The 17,103-nt window shown below is 31.4% G+C and overlaps 1 protein-coding gene across 2 annotated transcripts; it reads right to left on the minus strand.

Moving 5' to 3' along the window:
• Positions 1-1,172: 1,172 nt before the first annotated feature.
• LOC25484933 (ras-related protein RABF1) lies at positions 1,173-7,370 on the minus strand. Of its 2 annotated transcripts, XM_013614002.3 has the most exons (9): positions 7,130-7,370; positions 6,853-6,926; positions 5,842-5,925; positions 5,597-5,691; positions 4,895-5,000; positions 3,933-4,022; positions 3,756-3,842; positions 3,111-3,269; positions 1,173-1,497 (listed from the first exon to the last, which is right to left on the minus strand). In XM_013614002.3, exons 1-8 carry the CDS (start codon positions 7,152-7,154, stop codon positions 3,216-3,218), a joined length of 615 nt encoding a protein of 204 aa, XP_013469456.1. In that variant the 5' UTR covers positions 7,155-7,370; the 3' UTR covers positions 1,173-1,497; positions 3,111-3,215. The 2 variants fall into 2 exon arrangements, with proteins under 2 accessions (XP_013469456.1, XP_013469459.1); XM_013614005.3 differs by lacking the exon at positions 3,111-3,269 and having other exon boundaries at positions 7,130-7,367.
• Between the last annotated feature and the right edge of the window lie 9,733 nt (positions 7,371-17,103).

A 17,103-nucleotide genomic window follows, 5' to 3' on the forward strand; every position in this document is an offset into this window, starting at 1 on the left:
TTACAAATTTATAATTTCTTTTCCCACAGAGAAAAATTATAATTTCTCTGTTTTTTTTTTTTTTGTGATTACGAATTTATGAGTGCTTTTGATACCGAAACCTGAACTTCTAAATTCTACCGCGACCCTTTATCTTTTGACAATTGAAGATTTTAGGGTAAGTAGTCAGTCAATTCAAAACATAAACTATAATTGCATTGAGTCAAAAATAAAGACCTCGTTTTAGATCATACAATATGTTTTACCAATGATGTAAAATTCATGTTTTAAGCGAACTAAAAGTTTCAAACCAGAGGGATATCTCTGATTCATAAAGCTTCACGGCCAGAATTTGTTTGTTGCCATAAAGTATTTGATACATGTTTGTAAATCATTTTTCTCAATCTCACGTATATAAACAAATCAGGTAAATACAAACTGAGAGGATCATGGGGAAAAAAAAAGAATTGAACAACTTTCAAATACTTATTACAATGATTATTTATATGTTGAGTACTAAAATATTTGTTATCACCAATCCTCTTCATTAGTGATAAAAATAACCTCCTTTGCACGTAATGTCATCTCTTCATTAACCCAATTAAAGAAAGTGCATCTTTTTCGTCGCTGCAACTGTAAAAATGTTAAAAAAAAAAAAAAAAAAAAAAAAAGAGTAGATTTACTGATATCACCATTATTACCCTGGTTTGTAAGAGGGAATTCGAGATCCCAGAAACATAGTATGTTTCCTCTTCCCTCTTCGTGACAAACAATAGTTTCTCAACACAATATACCATGCTCAACCAAAACGAAGGCAGAAGAAGATGAAGATCGAAGAAGACAGATCAAAGAAGTATGAAGAGGATTTGCGTGTTTCACTGATTTTAAAAAATTGGGATTTAGGGTTCTTAGTCTCAAAATTTATAATTGATAATTCCAATTCTTCTATTATTATTTTAATATAATTGTTATTTATGAATTAATAAAGTATGGTTTGTTGACATATATAAGTGTTTTCCGCGACGTGCCAAGTAAGCATTTTATTGGACACCTCATCAAAAAACTGGACACATCAACATTTTTGTAGGTCAAAATGAGGGTTGGAGAGAGTGAAAAAAAATAAAAGAGGGGAAGAATGTTTTTGAAATAGAGAGACCAATTACATGAGATGAGTAAATTAAGGGAACCAAAAGTAACCTAATAATGATGTTTATATAATGTATTGATTATGCGGTTCAACTAAATTCTCACAACAAAGCATGATCAACAACCACCAAAGGCGTCGTGTGTCTGACTGACATCCTAAATTGAATATGAAATAATAGACAGGACTCATACTTGTGACATTGTGTCCATAATAGTATTACAAGATCGGAGGTATTATCTAATCAACATATACATAAACACAACTTATACATTACAATTTTAAGGGATCCAAAGCAATTGCAAATCCTTCAATGAAATGCATTCTGTGCAGTATCAAGTAACCGATGGGCGTGGCAGTCTTTTCGCAATTTCCTGTGAATAGAAACATGTCAATATTTGTGCCTTATGGGAATGTTCAAAGTTCAAACCAACCACTGCCTACGAAATCTTTGAGTAATACAGTGAATTCATAATCATATATCAAAATCGAGATAATTTCTTATAAAGCTCAGAAATGAAACATAGGATTCATAACAAGAAAGATATACTTTAAAAGCTGAACCAACTACTATAAAGAGTACGCAAGTTTTTGTTTTCTGTCTAAAATTCTATCATTCCAAAGTTTCTCAATTTATGCAATCATAACCAGTATTTAGACCTTTATCTCAATGAGGTTACCATGATAAACACAAAATATAATAACTTGACAGCAACAGACAAATTCAACCCAACATGAATTTAGAATTTTGCAATACTGAGTAAATTAGTTGACAAATCAAGCATGCTGACATGAATAACAACAATTAAATTTGGTTATAGCACACCAAGGCATTAACAATGGTACACAAAAGCAAATGACTCAAGCCACCAAGTCTCTTAGTAAAACCACTTAAACCCAAGATTGAACCATCGGTCAATTTGCCTGTATATTAGCCTACAGTCCAGTACCACATAACGTGTCTTAGACAAGTTGCACAAATCGCATTTCTTGAACTGCAACAATGATAAACTTCCTTACATCTTTCCATCAAGTTCCAAAGCAAACAATGGCATTGTTTCAGCTAGGCCCAACATGTTGGTTCCACCAGTATCAGACTCAAGTGCGTCCGGATGTCTAGGACCCACCTTGGGGCCATATCTGATTGTTGGTATGGTGCGGACACTCATTACCCAATAGGGGAGTATTTTTCAAAGATGTTGTGTCAACAACTTCTAGATACATCCAAGATGCACACCACCGTTCCATCAGCAGAAGCTATCCTCGTCGTCCATAATCTAGGATTCACCCAACCCCCTGCCACGTCCAACAAGTATGGAGGAACTTGGCCTATAGTGAACAAATTGTCACTGACCTGCATCCGACATCTGAATTAAGAGAAGATACAGACTCCCTCAAGCACACATTTTTTTATACTGTTGCTAGATCAAATCAAGCACTAACTTACGTGTTTGAATAACCTTTCAAGTACACCCCCTGGTCTACTCTACATTTTTTGTCGAGTACGGTAGTTCAACCACTCATAACAGTTCTATAGAATCTCGGATCTCAACAACACTAGATGTTTTTTTTTTGTTGATAATTTGACAATGTATTCTTAACGAAGGCGATTTTATATTGCAAAAGTATATATCCAAATGTCAGAATTTGATTTGAGAACTTGATGGCAAGGATGTAAAGAACTTATATTTGTCCTTAACTAATCTGTAGCTAATTTCTGAATAACAAAGCGGTGTTATTTTCAAAGCAAAATCATGTTTTCATTTGTATCCTCAATGCATAAGAAGCAGACAACCAATGGTAGCAATTCTTGAGGGGCTTGGTCTTTGTACTTTCTAGCATGCTTGTTTAGCTTCTCTATAAGTAGAAATCTTGCATAGCCTTAAAATGTGATCCATGGCCTTCTAATTCTCTTTTTCTGGCCTAGAATGTTTATTTATTGGCTAAACTCCCTACATCCCTATGCATTCCAAGACCAAGATGTTACCTTTGTTTGGAAAAGATATAATTAAATGGATTTTTGTAGGATGGGATACCAATCTCTAGATCATGTTTAGCTCCTCGAATAGGTATGAGTTTGCTACAACTATCTTCAGGCAGCAAGAACATCATAGGGAAGCTTGCTAGTAGCATAGTCAACAATGTCCTAAGAGACCAAAGACAAAAGTTAAAAGAGAAAATTTACTACTACCACAGCCTTTGAAAAGTCCCGAAGATCTGTAAGTCAATAATAAACAGAACTTCCTAAGACCAAGCTTCATACCACATGATCAGCATCAAAACCAGACCATATCATTTTGGCACCTTATACTCAAAACATGGTTCAAAACAATTGTAGAGTTAGAAGAGTAAGATGTGATGAATGTCCATTCCATTCCCAACTTCAATAAAAATCAAAATAACAGATTATTTTCTTTTTTTGACAGGATAATGTTAGTAAGTTAGTGGTTATGTTAGTTTTCAGGATTTGAACTCTGGACTTCTTGCTTAAAACACCTTCAGAGTCACTTAGCTCACCAACCGAGCTAAGGGATTATTTTCTGTTGTTCACTCATTCTCATTCTCATCAAATACAAAATCCCATAATTAATTTAAAATTGAAAAACTGAAAGGATGTAAACATCAAAGGTACCTCAAACAGTTCGTTTATATTATCCGCTGTCTTTGCGGATGTCTCTATAAAAAACATTCCGTTCTTCTCTGCATAGTCCATGCCATCCTTCACGGAAACAAAAAGCATACTATATCAGGAAAACAATTCATTGTTTTATTTAGTAGATAGTTATACTATTTAGGGTTGTTGCATTACCTCAACAGCAACCTCCCGCTTCTCTTGAAGATCGGCTTTGTTACCAACCAATGCCATCACTATATCAGGGCTTCCATGTTTTTGTAGCTCCTAAATATTTACATATATTTCAGCTGCTAAAACGAAACTGACAGAAATTGTAGAAATATATGCATGTATCTGTATGTCTGCACGCTTGCGCATGTGTGAGCAATGGCAATACATCAAAAGATAGATACTGACCATGAGTTTGTCAAAGACAATTATTACCTATTTTCTATTCTTTTGACAACGTTTTCAACAACTTATCTTGTAATGAGAATGATCGGATTTCTTTCAACTCCAACAGAAACCAAAAAATGCAATCTTACGTGCATAAGGAGTAACGAAGGAAACCGGTTTATTTCAATCTCTATAGGGGCAGAAAGTTGATTTTTTAATGTAAAAGAGCACAGAACAGGCAAATATTGGTGCTACTTCACTGTGATTAATAAAACAGGTTTGGTGAACAATTCTAATTCTAATAACCAAGTACATACTTATTCCCACCTAACATGCAGGTTTTATGAACTTCTTGTCTTTCTACAAACAAAAACAAAAACAAAATCCATTTTTCACGAGGTGGTGTGTTCTATCAAACATGGGGTCCTTGGAGAGGCCATTGATTCTTGGTTTTCCTGTACAAATTTTGAGCTATTCTATGATCAACTCTTCTTACTGGGGCTGCTATTGGTCTTCTAGACATGATTCTACCACCTTTTCTCTACATATTATACCCATTAAGAGGTAAGGGTGTTGTCATTAAGTCACGAGATATACGTTTATCTGGTAACTTAAAATTACTAAACTACAATGACTATAAATAAGAAGGATTAAAACTGACTGTGTTGTCTTCACTGATGTTGGTTAATCACATCATTCAAGTAATAACTATACAAAACAAGAAATTAAAATATAGAAACATGTGATGACTGCAAATATACCTTAACCCAGTACTGTGCTTTGCTGAAAGATTCTGGGCTTGTTATATCATAGGCAATAACTGCAACCGCTGCACCACGATAATACAGTGGTGCCAAGGCAGCATACCTGAAACAGATGATTGGCAATCAAATTTTACTTCAGCGTGTAGTACGTGTACATCTTGAAATAAGAAAAGGGGGTATTTTTTTTTTTTGAGGGAGAAAAGGGGGTATATTAAGGGCCCGTACGGATTAAAATAAAAGTGATTTTGACATAAAATAATTTAGAGATTATTTTTTATAGATTATATAAAAAATCAGAATTTATTTTGCGTTTGTTTATTGTAGTAAAAATCACTTTTTATTAAATAAATAATTTAGTTTGTTTGGATACATCTATATAAAAGGGATTTTTTTGTTACAAAACAAATTCAATCTTTTGATATTTGATTTTCTCTCTCCTCTAAAAATAATCTATTTTTTGAGAAGCTGCTCTTAACAGCTTCTCATTTGAAACTGTTTTTAGATTATTTTTAGATTCTGATTTTTTTAAAAAGCTGTAACAAACACATGCAATACTTTTAAAAGTGATTATTTTGTTTAAAAAAGTGATTTTTTCCTTAAAAAAGCTATAACAAACGGGCTCTAAGACAAACAAAATAAGCACTTGTAATGGTTTGTAGAGTGAATGATGCGCAATCTGGAAAGATAAATGAAAGTTACCTCTCTTGACCAGCGGTATCCCATATTTCAAACTTGACTGTTGTAGAGTCTTGCAGAGCGATTGTTTGTGACAAGAAAGAAGCTCCAACAGTTACCTTACATTACAAAGTCTAAAAATTATAAGAACTCCAACATGGAATAATTACCATATCTAGTAAGCATTAAATCTACTTCATATAACCAATTCCTTCAATATTAGGAAAATTTACACTAAAAAAGATATGATAAAAGCCACATATTCTTACCTTGGATGTTGGATCAAACTGACCACGAACAAATCGCAGAACAATGCAACTCTTACCAACACCAGAATCACCTAAGAGGACAAGCTGTGTTCAGTGACAATTAAAGGTTAGTTATTGAGTCATTCAAAGATTAAACTAAAATATTTGAGGTATGAAGGAATTTTTTATTAATAACTTCAACTAAATCCCTTCCTTTTTAATGGCTATTATTGGGAATTAATTTCTGGCAAGTGAATGCATGATTACATTGGCAACATCCGACTTCAAATCAAAATCATATATTCTATAAAATATATGGCTCTATGCTGTGCATATTTTCGAGACCAAGTTTTACAAAAGATTAATTATGGGTGAAAATTGTCATCACTGAGATGCTCACATGGTTTTGTTTTGGATGTACTGCTCCTAAGGATGCGATTGCAGGTTTGACAAATGAATGTAAGAGTGGTTGATAGTTATTTCTTTGCCATAGCATAGAAATTATAACGTGCGACACAAACTTTGATGTGATTCTTTTACTAACTCACGACAAAAATTTATACCAGACCTTATAGGACAGTTAACTAAGAAAGTACGTGTAAAAAATAATTCGCTTCATTCCAAAGGAACAAAAAATAAACCGAAATAAACTGTGCTTTAAACTTTCAGTGGTTATTTTAATAAAATTGTATTACTTCCTTTGTCTTTTACCATCTTGGAAAAAAGTTACTCAAATCCAAGCAAAAACTGAACTAATTACTATTTACTGCATAAATACAAAGTCTCGGATTTGCGCATAGAATCACAATCATTAAAATTATTTGAATAGGGTGAAACAAAAATCCAAAATAAACCATCTGCAGCAAAAAACATGCACCTATTGCAACAAACTACCTCCTCAATTAACAGCAAATAGAAATTCTACAAGAAACATGAAAACAAAACCATGTTGAAAACAGGTATAACAACAACAACAAAACAAAACAAAAAACATGTTTTCAAAATTAAAGAATTTAGCATAAAATTAAATACCTTAACACGAAGATTTTTAGCGTCTCCTCCACCATTCTCGGGACTGGGTCTACCTAGCTGCCTTGAATCCCTATCTGAAAACACAAAATCAAATTAACCAAAAAAACCCATCAAACCCTAAATTCAATAATTTCTTCTAATTAAACCAAACCCCATTAAACCACAAACCCAAAATCACAAATCAAAACCATACAAGAAAAATAAATCAATTTTTTTCCAACCCCTTTACAGCTGCAGGTCAAAAATTGAGAATTTGAAGAAAAGTTGAAAACTTTACCTGGAAAGGAGGAGCCGCAACCCATGGTCGTTAGGTGATGCTGCAAAAAACAACACAACCAAACCGCTGATGTAAAAAAAAATGGAGAATTGGTTTGGTTGGTTGGGAGAGAAGGAAGCACAATATATCTGGGAAAGTTGAAATTGAGGGTTCGTTCGTTAATGGATGGATGCTTAGATTGAATATGAGTCGTATATCTTGCTTTCCTTGAGGACGAGGATTTCCACTTCCATGCCACATTGATGAAAAAAGAAATAATGTTTGTTTAATTATTTGGTTTAATTGCACTTTAGTCCATAGTTTCTCAATTATACGATTTCGACCCGAATTTCAATTAACTAATTTTGGCTTTTAGCATCTCAAATATTTGATTTTCAACATCCTATCTTTATTTTTGGAATTTTGAATAAAGGATGGTCAAAGCTAGGAGCTAAATTAGAGATCAAGGGTTAAGACCAAACACCAATACAGTCAACTAATAATAAAAGACTAATTTGAGTCGGACAATGCTTATAAACAATTAAACTAAAACCTGAATTAATACTTATGTTGACTGAAGCATCTGCACAAGCGTTAGACTCACGAAAGGAATGAAAAATTTTAATCTCCTAATCTGAATCCAAAAAATTGAGTAAATAGGTAATTATCCCACGAAATTGTAAGTTTCGTCAATTACCCCCCTGAAATTAACAAAACTTCAATTACCCCTTAAAATTGCACAACGTTAATCAATTTACCCCCTCTGAACCCTGCATATGCTGGAGCTCTAGTGCACCGGATTGCCCTCTTATAATCAGATCAGGAACATAATTTTTTGGGATACTGGTCATATGGGCATTTGCTGAAAAACTTATATGTACTTTTCAAATCAATGCCTTATGTAGGATGACTTTTTATCTTTTTAGCAACCTCTTAGACCATTGCCTAGATCTCACATCAGCCAACTTATTGTTTAAGACAAAAAATATCATGTTTGTTCCTAATTGACCGAGAATATCATAAATATTTTCCATGCATTTCTTGATTCAAGTTGTTACTACACTTATGCCTTGATTCATGTTCCTACACTTGACAAGTTTATCATACATCTGCGGGGTTTTTTCCCCAGCCCATACTTGCTGAACTGAGTAAAGAACTCAAAGGAATAAAGGTTTATCTTTGGTTTTAAGCTTTTTTTTTAAGGTTTCTTGCTACTAACTCTTTCAGTACTGGTGCAACCTTTCAATCCTTCGTTCCTTATTATGTAGACATTATTACATTGTTGTAAAATCTCATTAGATGACAATGTTTTCTAGAGTTAAAAACCCCATTCAAATTATAAATAACTTTTGAGTCAAAGATAAGAAAAAATAATATAAATTTTTAAGTTCGAGGGCATTTTGCAAAACGTCATGTTGACTAATAGAAGAATTTGACGGATGGGGTAAATTGATTAACATTGTACAATTTCAGGGGTAATTGAAGTTTTGTTAATGTCAGTGGGTAATTGACGAAAGGTTCATTTTCGAGGGGATAATTGTCTATTTACTCGCAAAAACATTATGATAAATTGAAGAAGTCTCATCATACTTCCTCATTTACCACAATTCACCAAAGCTTCAGAATCAACATGTAACTTGACTGCCTTGAAATCTCTATCACTTGCCAACCTTAAACCTTTGGAAACGTCAATGTCTTTTGTATGAACCACCAAGAACAGGAAAAATAATGAGTAAGAATATGGAAAAATTAAAAAAGAAAGCAGACAAAGAAATGTTGGAAATAACAAAACCTAACGTTTTTTAACGATGGAGATAGTAACAAATTGTGTTTGTAATCGTGGGAGAAGTCAAAGCCTCGTTAAATAAAAATCTCATGCTGTTATAATTTGCCAAAATTTGTGCGCTGGGCCATGAAATTAAAAAAAAAAAGGACAAAATAGGAGGGTTAGAATCGCTCAATTGAAATTAGGGAATTCAAAACCGTATAATTAAAAGAATAAGGGGTCATAATCACTCAATTGAAGGGATTCACAAATCACTTCAAAAAAAAAAAAATTCCTGGTTTATGTGTAACCTCCTTGTTTTTTGAAGAAAAAATCGATAAAAATAATTTTAATAACTTTTCATTTTAGTGTAAAAAATGATATATATATTTTTTTAAATTCTAAAGAAAAGCATCCTAAGAGAATCTATTATAAACTAATTTGTGATTGGAGACCTAATTTTTTTAAATTGTGGATTTTTTTTAGGGATATAAATTGTGGACTTAATGATAGGGAATTTGTAGTCTAATTACATATTTTAATTGAACATTTTTCCATTAATACTTCATTTAGAAGTTCAATTGAATTTATGATATAAATTTAAATTCAAATTTATAAACATATAAATCAAATTTTGAAAGTGTAAACTTAATAATATACAATAAAGTAAAATAAAAAAAACAATAGACGATCACGTCAATGCCCGTTGGGGCTAGTAACTATAATTATTTTTTAAAATAGTTAAATTATAGTTCAAAAATAATTAAATATGAAAAACATTATTGATAAATTTAAAGGTAAATTGATTAAATTTAAATTAGAAATTAGTTAAAGAAAATGAGAATGTTTGGCGGATATATATTACGAGTGGTGATAGGTGAACCACCTAATGTGGCAAACCACTCTTGTACGAGTCATATGTGGCATTTTTTATTAATTTCAGTAAGGGTAATTTTGTCCATTCCTACTTTCTTCCTTCACCCAGCTCTCTCACGTGTTTCTTTCTTTTCTTTCTTCCAACCATTTTTCCTCTCTCTTCTCTCCTTTTCCACACCACCTCCTCCTCCTTTCTCTTATTGACCACCGTCTTCCACCACTGGCCGTCACAACCACCACCCTCGTACGCCATATCAGCCTCATATCTCACACCACAACCACTGTCTTATCCTCATATCTGTCCACCACCAGGACCGTCTTAACAAATTCATACGCCCGATTTTAATTTTACAAGGGATGCAAAAAAAAAAAAAAATCTGGGCCCCAAAAAAATAAATAAGTTATTTAAAAAAAAATATTAAAAATCACACTTTTGTGGGTCTTGAACACATGACCTCACACTCATCAAAAAGTGGCCACACCACTAAAGCAATCTATACAAATTGAATTAATTTGTTTTTAATAGATATATAACCATTATTTTCGTGGCTTACATATAAAAAAAAAAAAATTGGGCCCCAAAAAATTGGAGGCCCGGTGTCGTCGCCCAGCCTCGACGGGCTATGGGCCGGCCCTGTCCACCACCACATCTCATACTACAAGAAAAACTGCATTTTGTCCACGGCAACGACAACGGCGAGCTCTGGCCACATGGAACTGTATCGTGGTGGCCATTGGATGTTGAAACGGAAAATACAAGGAGGAGCACAGAATGAAATAGGAAGGTGGAGGAGAGAACACGAAGGGGGGAAGAGAACCGGTGGCCGTGAGATAGAGAAAAAGACGTCGGTAGGTGGTGGATGGGGTGAGAGAGGCATGAAGACAGCAGGTGGTGGCCGGATGCCGGCAGAGACATGGTGGAGAAAGAGGAGAGGAAAAGGGTGAGTGGCTGGGAGTGAGAGTGGGGTTACGTTGCTGTGTTTTTTCCCTTTTTTTTTTTTTTTTGAGAATGCCACATAAAGGTGGTAGAAAAGAGGTATGGAAAAGGTGTGTCCGCCAAACATAATCCTATATTATAGATTGGAAGTAAATATTTTTATTAGATAAGACAAATTTGTTCATAATAAATATAGAACATTGTGTTCACCATGGTAAGAGCTAGATTGTAAGAATTCAAATTCCTTATACTATTGTATCACTTAGATTAATTATATATATATATATATATATATATATATATATATAGGGAGCTGCTAACTTAAAAATACGAAGGAGTAAATTAATAACTTACTCGTATTTAAAACTATTATTAAGGAGTAAGTTAGCAACCTACACCCACGTGATTATTTACATTCACTTTTATAATTTTTATCAAATTATTTACACTTACTTTGTTAGTTATTTACACCCACTTTCAACATTCCAAAATGATCAACACAAGTTTTTTTTTGATAAACAAACATAAGAAAGTGGATGCAAATTAATAAAATGGGTGATAAATATTTAAAGAAAGGTTGGTGTAAATTAACAAAGTGAGTGAGTTTTAAATCTTTATACTAACAATTTAGAGTTCTTAGAAATAGCCTAATTCAAATTCCTTTCCTCTAAGGATGTCCACCTCATCAAAAGCCTACTTGGCATATGTTCCTAAATTTCCTCCTAATTTTTAATACAAGTTTAATAGTTTTAATTATTATTAAAAACCGTTTTTTATTTAACATTAAATTGTACATAAAGTAAATAGTTGGTTACAATCAGATAATGATTAATATAATTACTGTTTCGATTAAAATTTATATTTTACAATAAAAATTTGAACGTTACAAATCAAATAATTATTAATCTAATTAGTATTCAATTAAGATTTATATGTAACATTCAAAATTTGGTTGGTTACAAAATTATAATAAATAAACTGAATAAATTATATTTTGAATTTTGGGACGTTACACTAAGGCATTAACTTACTAATTAAAAAATTCATTGTATTAATTAGTTTTTAAGGTTATATAATTAATTTTTGTTTGTTACAAAACTATATTACATAATTATTTATAAGATATTATTAAATATTAAATTAAATTTCAAATGTTATGAAGTTAATTTTTTGTACGTTACATGAAATATAATTTAATCGTTTAATGCACGTTTTATAATATTAAAGACGTTGATAATATTAATTTTAAAACGGTTAAATTGATAATTAATTTATATTAACCGTTATGATACTATTTTTCTATATAAATAGTAGAGATTTTGGGTATGAGTACACAACAATCACAAAATATAGTTCTTCGTTTTCTGTTCTTTGGTGCTCTGATATCTATATTCTAAACTATTTCTATAATTTTTCTATTGCAAAGGAAAATGTCAACGAAACACAACTTCATCTCTAATGTTTCGCCAAGAAAACAATCGTGGACATTGGTTGTGAAGGTTGTTCGTGCTTGGTTTGGTCAAGACTACAAAAATAAAAAACTACCATTTTCCATGGAGTTGGTTCTAATGGATCGAAAGTTACCTTTTTCATATTGTTTTTCTTTTTTGTTTAAATTATAGTGTTCTCATCTTTTTTATCTAGGGTGATCAAATTGGTGCGTCTATACGAAGAACATTGATCTACAAGTTCAAGAATCAACTCCAAGAGGGAATGGTGTTCACGATTTCCTCATTTAATGTTGCTAGCAACAGTGATTTGTATCGACCATCACGCAAAGGATACAAACTGAATTTCACAATCAACACAAAAGTCAAACTATCTATAACTGTTTTGGTCCCAACAAACGTGTATTCGTTTACACCTGCACCTGATGTTTTCAATGAATTTTACGACAACAACTACTTAGTTGGTAAGTGACTATAATTTTCTTTATGTAGATTTTTTTAAATATTATTTTTGCTTACAAAAATAACACAATAATTTATATATTGAATTAATAATGTTTTGTTTAATATGATTCAATTGTACGTTATATTCTTTTAATAATAAATAGTGATTTGATTGATATTTTAATGTGTGTTATATATGCAGATGTAATTGGAGTCATGATTGGAGTTGGAGTTGAAAGAGAGTACGAAAGAGATGGTGTAAAAACTAAAATATGAATGTCATTGAGTTGGAGTTGAACTCTTTCCTATCTTCCGGTGAATCTCAAAATGCTGTTGTAGCCATTATGTGGACAAAAGTTAAATTGTTTCAAGGTAATAATTTATGACTAGCAATTGTGATTGTTTGTTTATACGAATATATATACTTGATTCATATACTTTTGAATCTTAATGATAGGAAAACGAGCATTGTAAAATGCATTTTCTTCCACTAGAATCACATTCAATCCTGAAATTGGTGAAACAAAGGAACTAAGGAAAAGGTATATATATATTTTTTAATATAACATTTTTTTTCTTAAGTTATAATATTATTGATTCATACTTTTTATTACAGCTTTCTTAGTGCAAATACAAATTCTCCTGCATCGGGATTGATCCAGTTACCAAATTCATCTTGCATATCTGTACATGAGGAGTTTCTCTTACTTACTCCTAGGACCACTATTGAGGAGTTGAAGAATGTTAATAAGCTTTTTTTTTTTATTTTTTTATTACAGGTCTATTTTGGTAAAGTTTGCACACCTTTTGGTATAATGTTATTTTGTATGGTGATGTAGGGCACCTCTTTTATTGTCTTGGGAATTTCAATTTTCAATTAAACAAAGCGTTTTTGTTGCATGTATTGACACTTCAATAAAAAAAAAAAAAAACAGTTTCCATATTTTCAATTTACTTTTGTCTTAAACTTTACACAAATTCTAAAGTAAATACAAAAATTAAGTTTCACTAAGTGTGAATAATTAGCGATAACCTATTATTTTAAAAATATTGTTTTTGTGTTTTAAACTTATTTTTTGTTCACAAATATAAAACCAAACATGATTTGTTAATGCTTTTTTTATATTCAAAATTTAACATAAAAATTCATTTTTTTTAATGAAGTACAAAATATACATATATTTATGAGGTAAATTTTATTCAAAAATGTGCTTATTTTCATAAATTAAAAAAATAATGTCAATGAATATTATTTATGAAACCAATAAAAATAATAGATGTAACTAAAATTTTGAATTAGGTTTTTTTTATTTATAATTGTGATCGTAGAGATCATTGTGATTAAGTAAAAAATTAATATTTTTATTAAGAGTGAAAAATTAAAACATAGGTAATCATATCCATTTGATATATTGAATGACTGACAAACCAAAGCTAATACAAACTCTTACTAATTAGTTAATTTTTTAGAAATATATTAATTATTTATAGTGTTTTTATCTTTTGGATTTAATTGTACTTTTGTTGATTATTTTATCACTCACAAAAATAGTCATCTATAAAATTTAACTTTTTGATCTCAATAAATGATTATTTATTGTTCAATTTTAAATACGAAGATAAAATATCACATAACGCCAAAATTATGGATGAAAAGAAACAAAAACAATAATATTTAAAAAATATGTTAAAATTTAAATCATATTAAATTTTTTTAAATAAAATGTATCCCGTGCTTGGCACGGGGCGTTACACTAGTATATAACAAAGGTCAGTGGTTTTTTAGTTAAAATCAAGTGTTTGTAGGTTGCTAGTTTACTTAGTGATTTTAGATTGATGTAAATTAACATCCCTTGTATGCGTATGATCCGTGGACATAAACCCTAACTTAATATATGAGCAAAATTAAGCGACACGAGTACAACTTTTTTTTTATAAACGGGTAAAAAATGTATTACTACTTTTTTAAGGGAATATGTTATTATGATCATGTTCAAAGATAAGTTATTTTTACCCATCAATAATTGCTCTTTTAAAATAGAGAGAAAAAAAAACAAAAATAATTGTTGCTATTGCTACTAAAATACAAATACTTATATAGCACATCAATCCAAACTCCAAACAAACAGAAACTTTAACTACAGTGACACACAGTGCAAGAATCAAGATAGTTGTATTTAAATAATATTTCACAACCGTTTATGTAAAGTGTCGACTGGCATTCAGACAAAATTTGATTTATTTAGGAGTGAGAGTGGTTAATGGTGTTGGATCAAGAAAGCATGTCTCACACTACATTCTCTAAAAAAATCTCACATTAGACATAACATTAAATATTGAGTAACATATAAGTTATTAGAATACTCATATATCAAATATCTTAAACTTTTGAATAAATATGAGATTTTTAAATTCACTTGTATGTGGTTCTTCTTAACCTATGTAATGATCCAAATCCACGGTTGCTTATCAGCAGGCATGGCAACAAAATCCATATTCGTGGTTATCCGCCCGAACCAAACTCAATTTGACAAATTTTTTCCATTTTGACTGAGTTTGGGTATGGGTATGAATTTTTTCCGATCTCAAAACATGGGTATGGGACGAGTAACGGGTATATAGGTACCCACCCCGAACCCATATCCAAACTCATCCCAAATGTAAAAAATTACTTTATGTTGATATGTTATGTTATTTTGTTTGATAATTGTCATGTTAATAAAAACTATCATTGATATTTAAAGGATCAACTAAATCATTTTGTCTAACAAATGTGAAAGTGAGCTTATTGTTGGATAATGTATTACAACGTTGCTCATGGGGATGCAAACAAAACTTCTATTTTTTATTAAAAAAATTATTCAATGCGGGGACGGGGATGTGATTCAATTTCTCATCCCCGTTGGATATGGGTAGGGTAACGGGTAAGTATATGAGAATCAGGTATGGGAGCGGGGAAGGTAAAACTCGTCCACACCCTGCCCCATTGCCATGCCTACTTATCAAAAGTCACAACAATATATATTTTTTGGTGGTGGTTAGGGTTTGAACTCCAGACCTTACATATATTATGCATTGCCCCTACCAAAGTTAAGCTCACGAGGACAATCGCAGCAATATATAAACGAAGTTTACCCTTTTCATAAGGGCCGTGTTAGACAAATCCAATCCAAATCCAAATTCACTTAAATTCAATAACGTTGATGCCGCAATAACCCTAGAAGCCCCCAAAGGTCCAAACACAGAATAAAACTAAGATGTTTCATGTTTCGTCTTGTCACAACATGTACACAAAAAATTTCCTGAATTAATCTATGGTAAACCATTGTTACGTACGTGTATAGCTTTGAGAGGAGTAACCTTTCGTTTTCGTCTGCAGTACAAAAACTCCAAAACAACAGTACGAATGTTTCCCACATACATCATCATGTTTATAAATAGATGAACATTTTCCATCCATCACCAAAAACCATTTGAAAACATGCCCTTCAATCTTCTTTTATAATAATTTGATTCCCTCTCAGCTTTCAACTATATATCACTCTTATTTATAGGCAGTACTTTTGTTTAATTAAAGTACTAGCTATAGTAGCAAGAAAACATTAAGTAATATATATATATATATATATATATATATATATATTTTAGAGATCAATGATGCAAGAAGAGAAGCAGTACAGAATTTATGGAGGTTCTAGATCGTTGAGGCGGAGATGCAGTGGGGCGATGAAGGAGCACAGAGCCAGGTTCTATATTCTCCGGCAGTGTATCATAATGCTTGTTTGTTGGAAAGATTATGAATGACCCCTTGCTTGGAGTTGAAGGAAATTATATTACCGAGGGAAAATATGCTCATAAATTTTTATTTTTTTTATTATTATGTTAAGTCCATAAAGTTTTAATTAAAAAGTAGACAGCCTCTAATATGTATATCTACTAGATATATTTTTTATTTTAGGAAGTCTACTACGATTTTTTTTTGTAGAAATTAGTGTTTGTATAGTATTAAAAAAAAATCTAGAGAATTTAATCTTAAAGTTAAACTACTTCAAGTTATGGTCATGCACTCATATCCCCCTCTCTTTGTCTTATCTTTTGTATAAGCAAATTTTAGGTTGTTGGTGTATTAATAGGTAAGGGAAATGTTTGATAACCGCCGCTTTCTAGCTTAATTAATACATATGCTATTAACATATAATTGTTAATTAGTATTTGGAGATATTTAAATTATTTGAAGTTTTTTAGACATGTGGATAGAATAATTATTTGTTCATGTGATTATATATAAGTTGGTAGGGAATGTCACGTTGCATACGCAAGGATTAAAGTTCAAACTCTAAATTCTCCACTTATTCATTTTAAGAGGTAAATTTTTAGTCTTTAAGTTAAGTTACTTGACAAAAAAAGAATAATGATTTTTTATATTGAGCCATTAAATTAACCTGTCAATAAATGTAATTACATTCTTGATGAACTTAAAAAATTAATCTAATCCAAAAACATTTCAATAATTTGTTAGTAGATC

The sequence above is a fragment of the Medicago truncatula genome, chromosome 1 (assembly GCF_003473485.1).
Source record: "Medicago truncatula cultivar Jemalong A17 chromosome 1, MtrunA17r5.0-ANR, whole genome shotgun sequence".
NCBI classification, from domain to species: Eukaryota; Viridiplantae; Streptophyta; class Magnoliopsida; order Fabales; family Fabaceae; genus Medicago; species Medicago truncatula.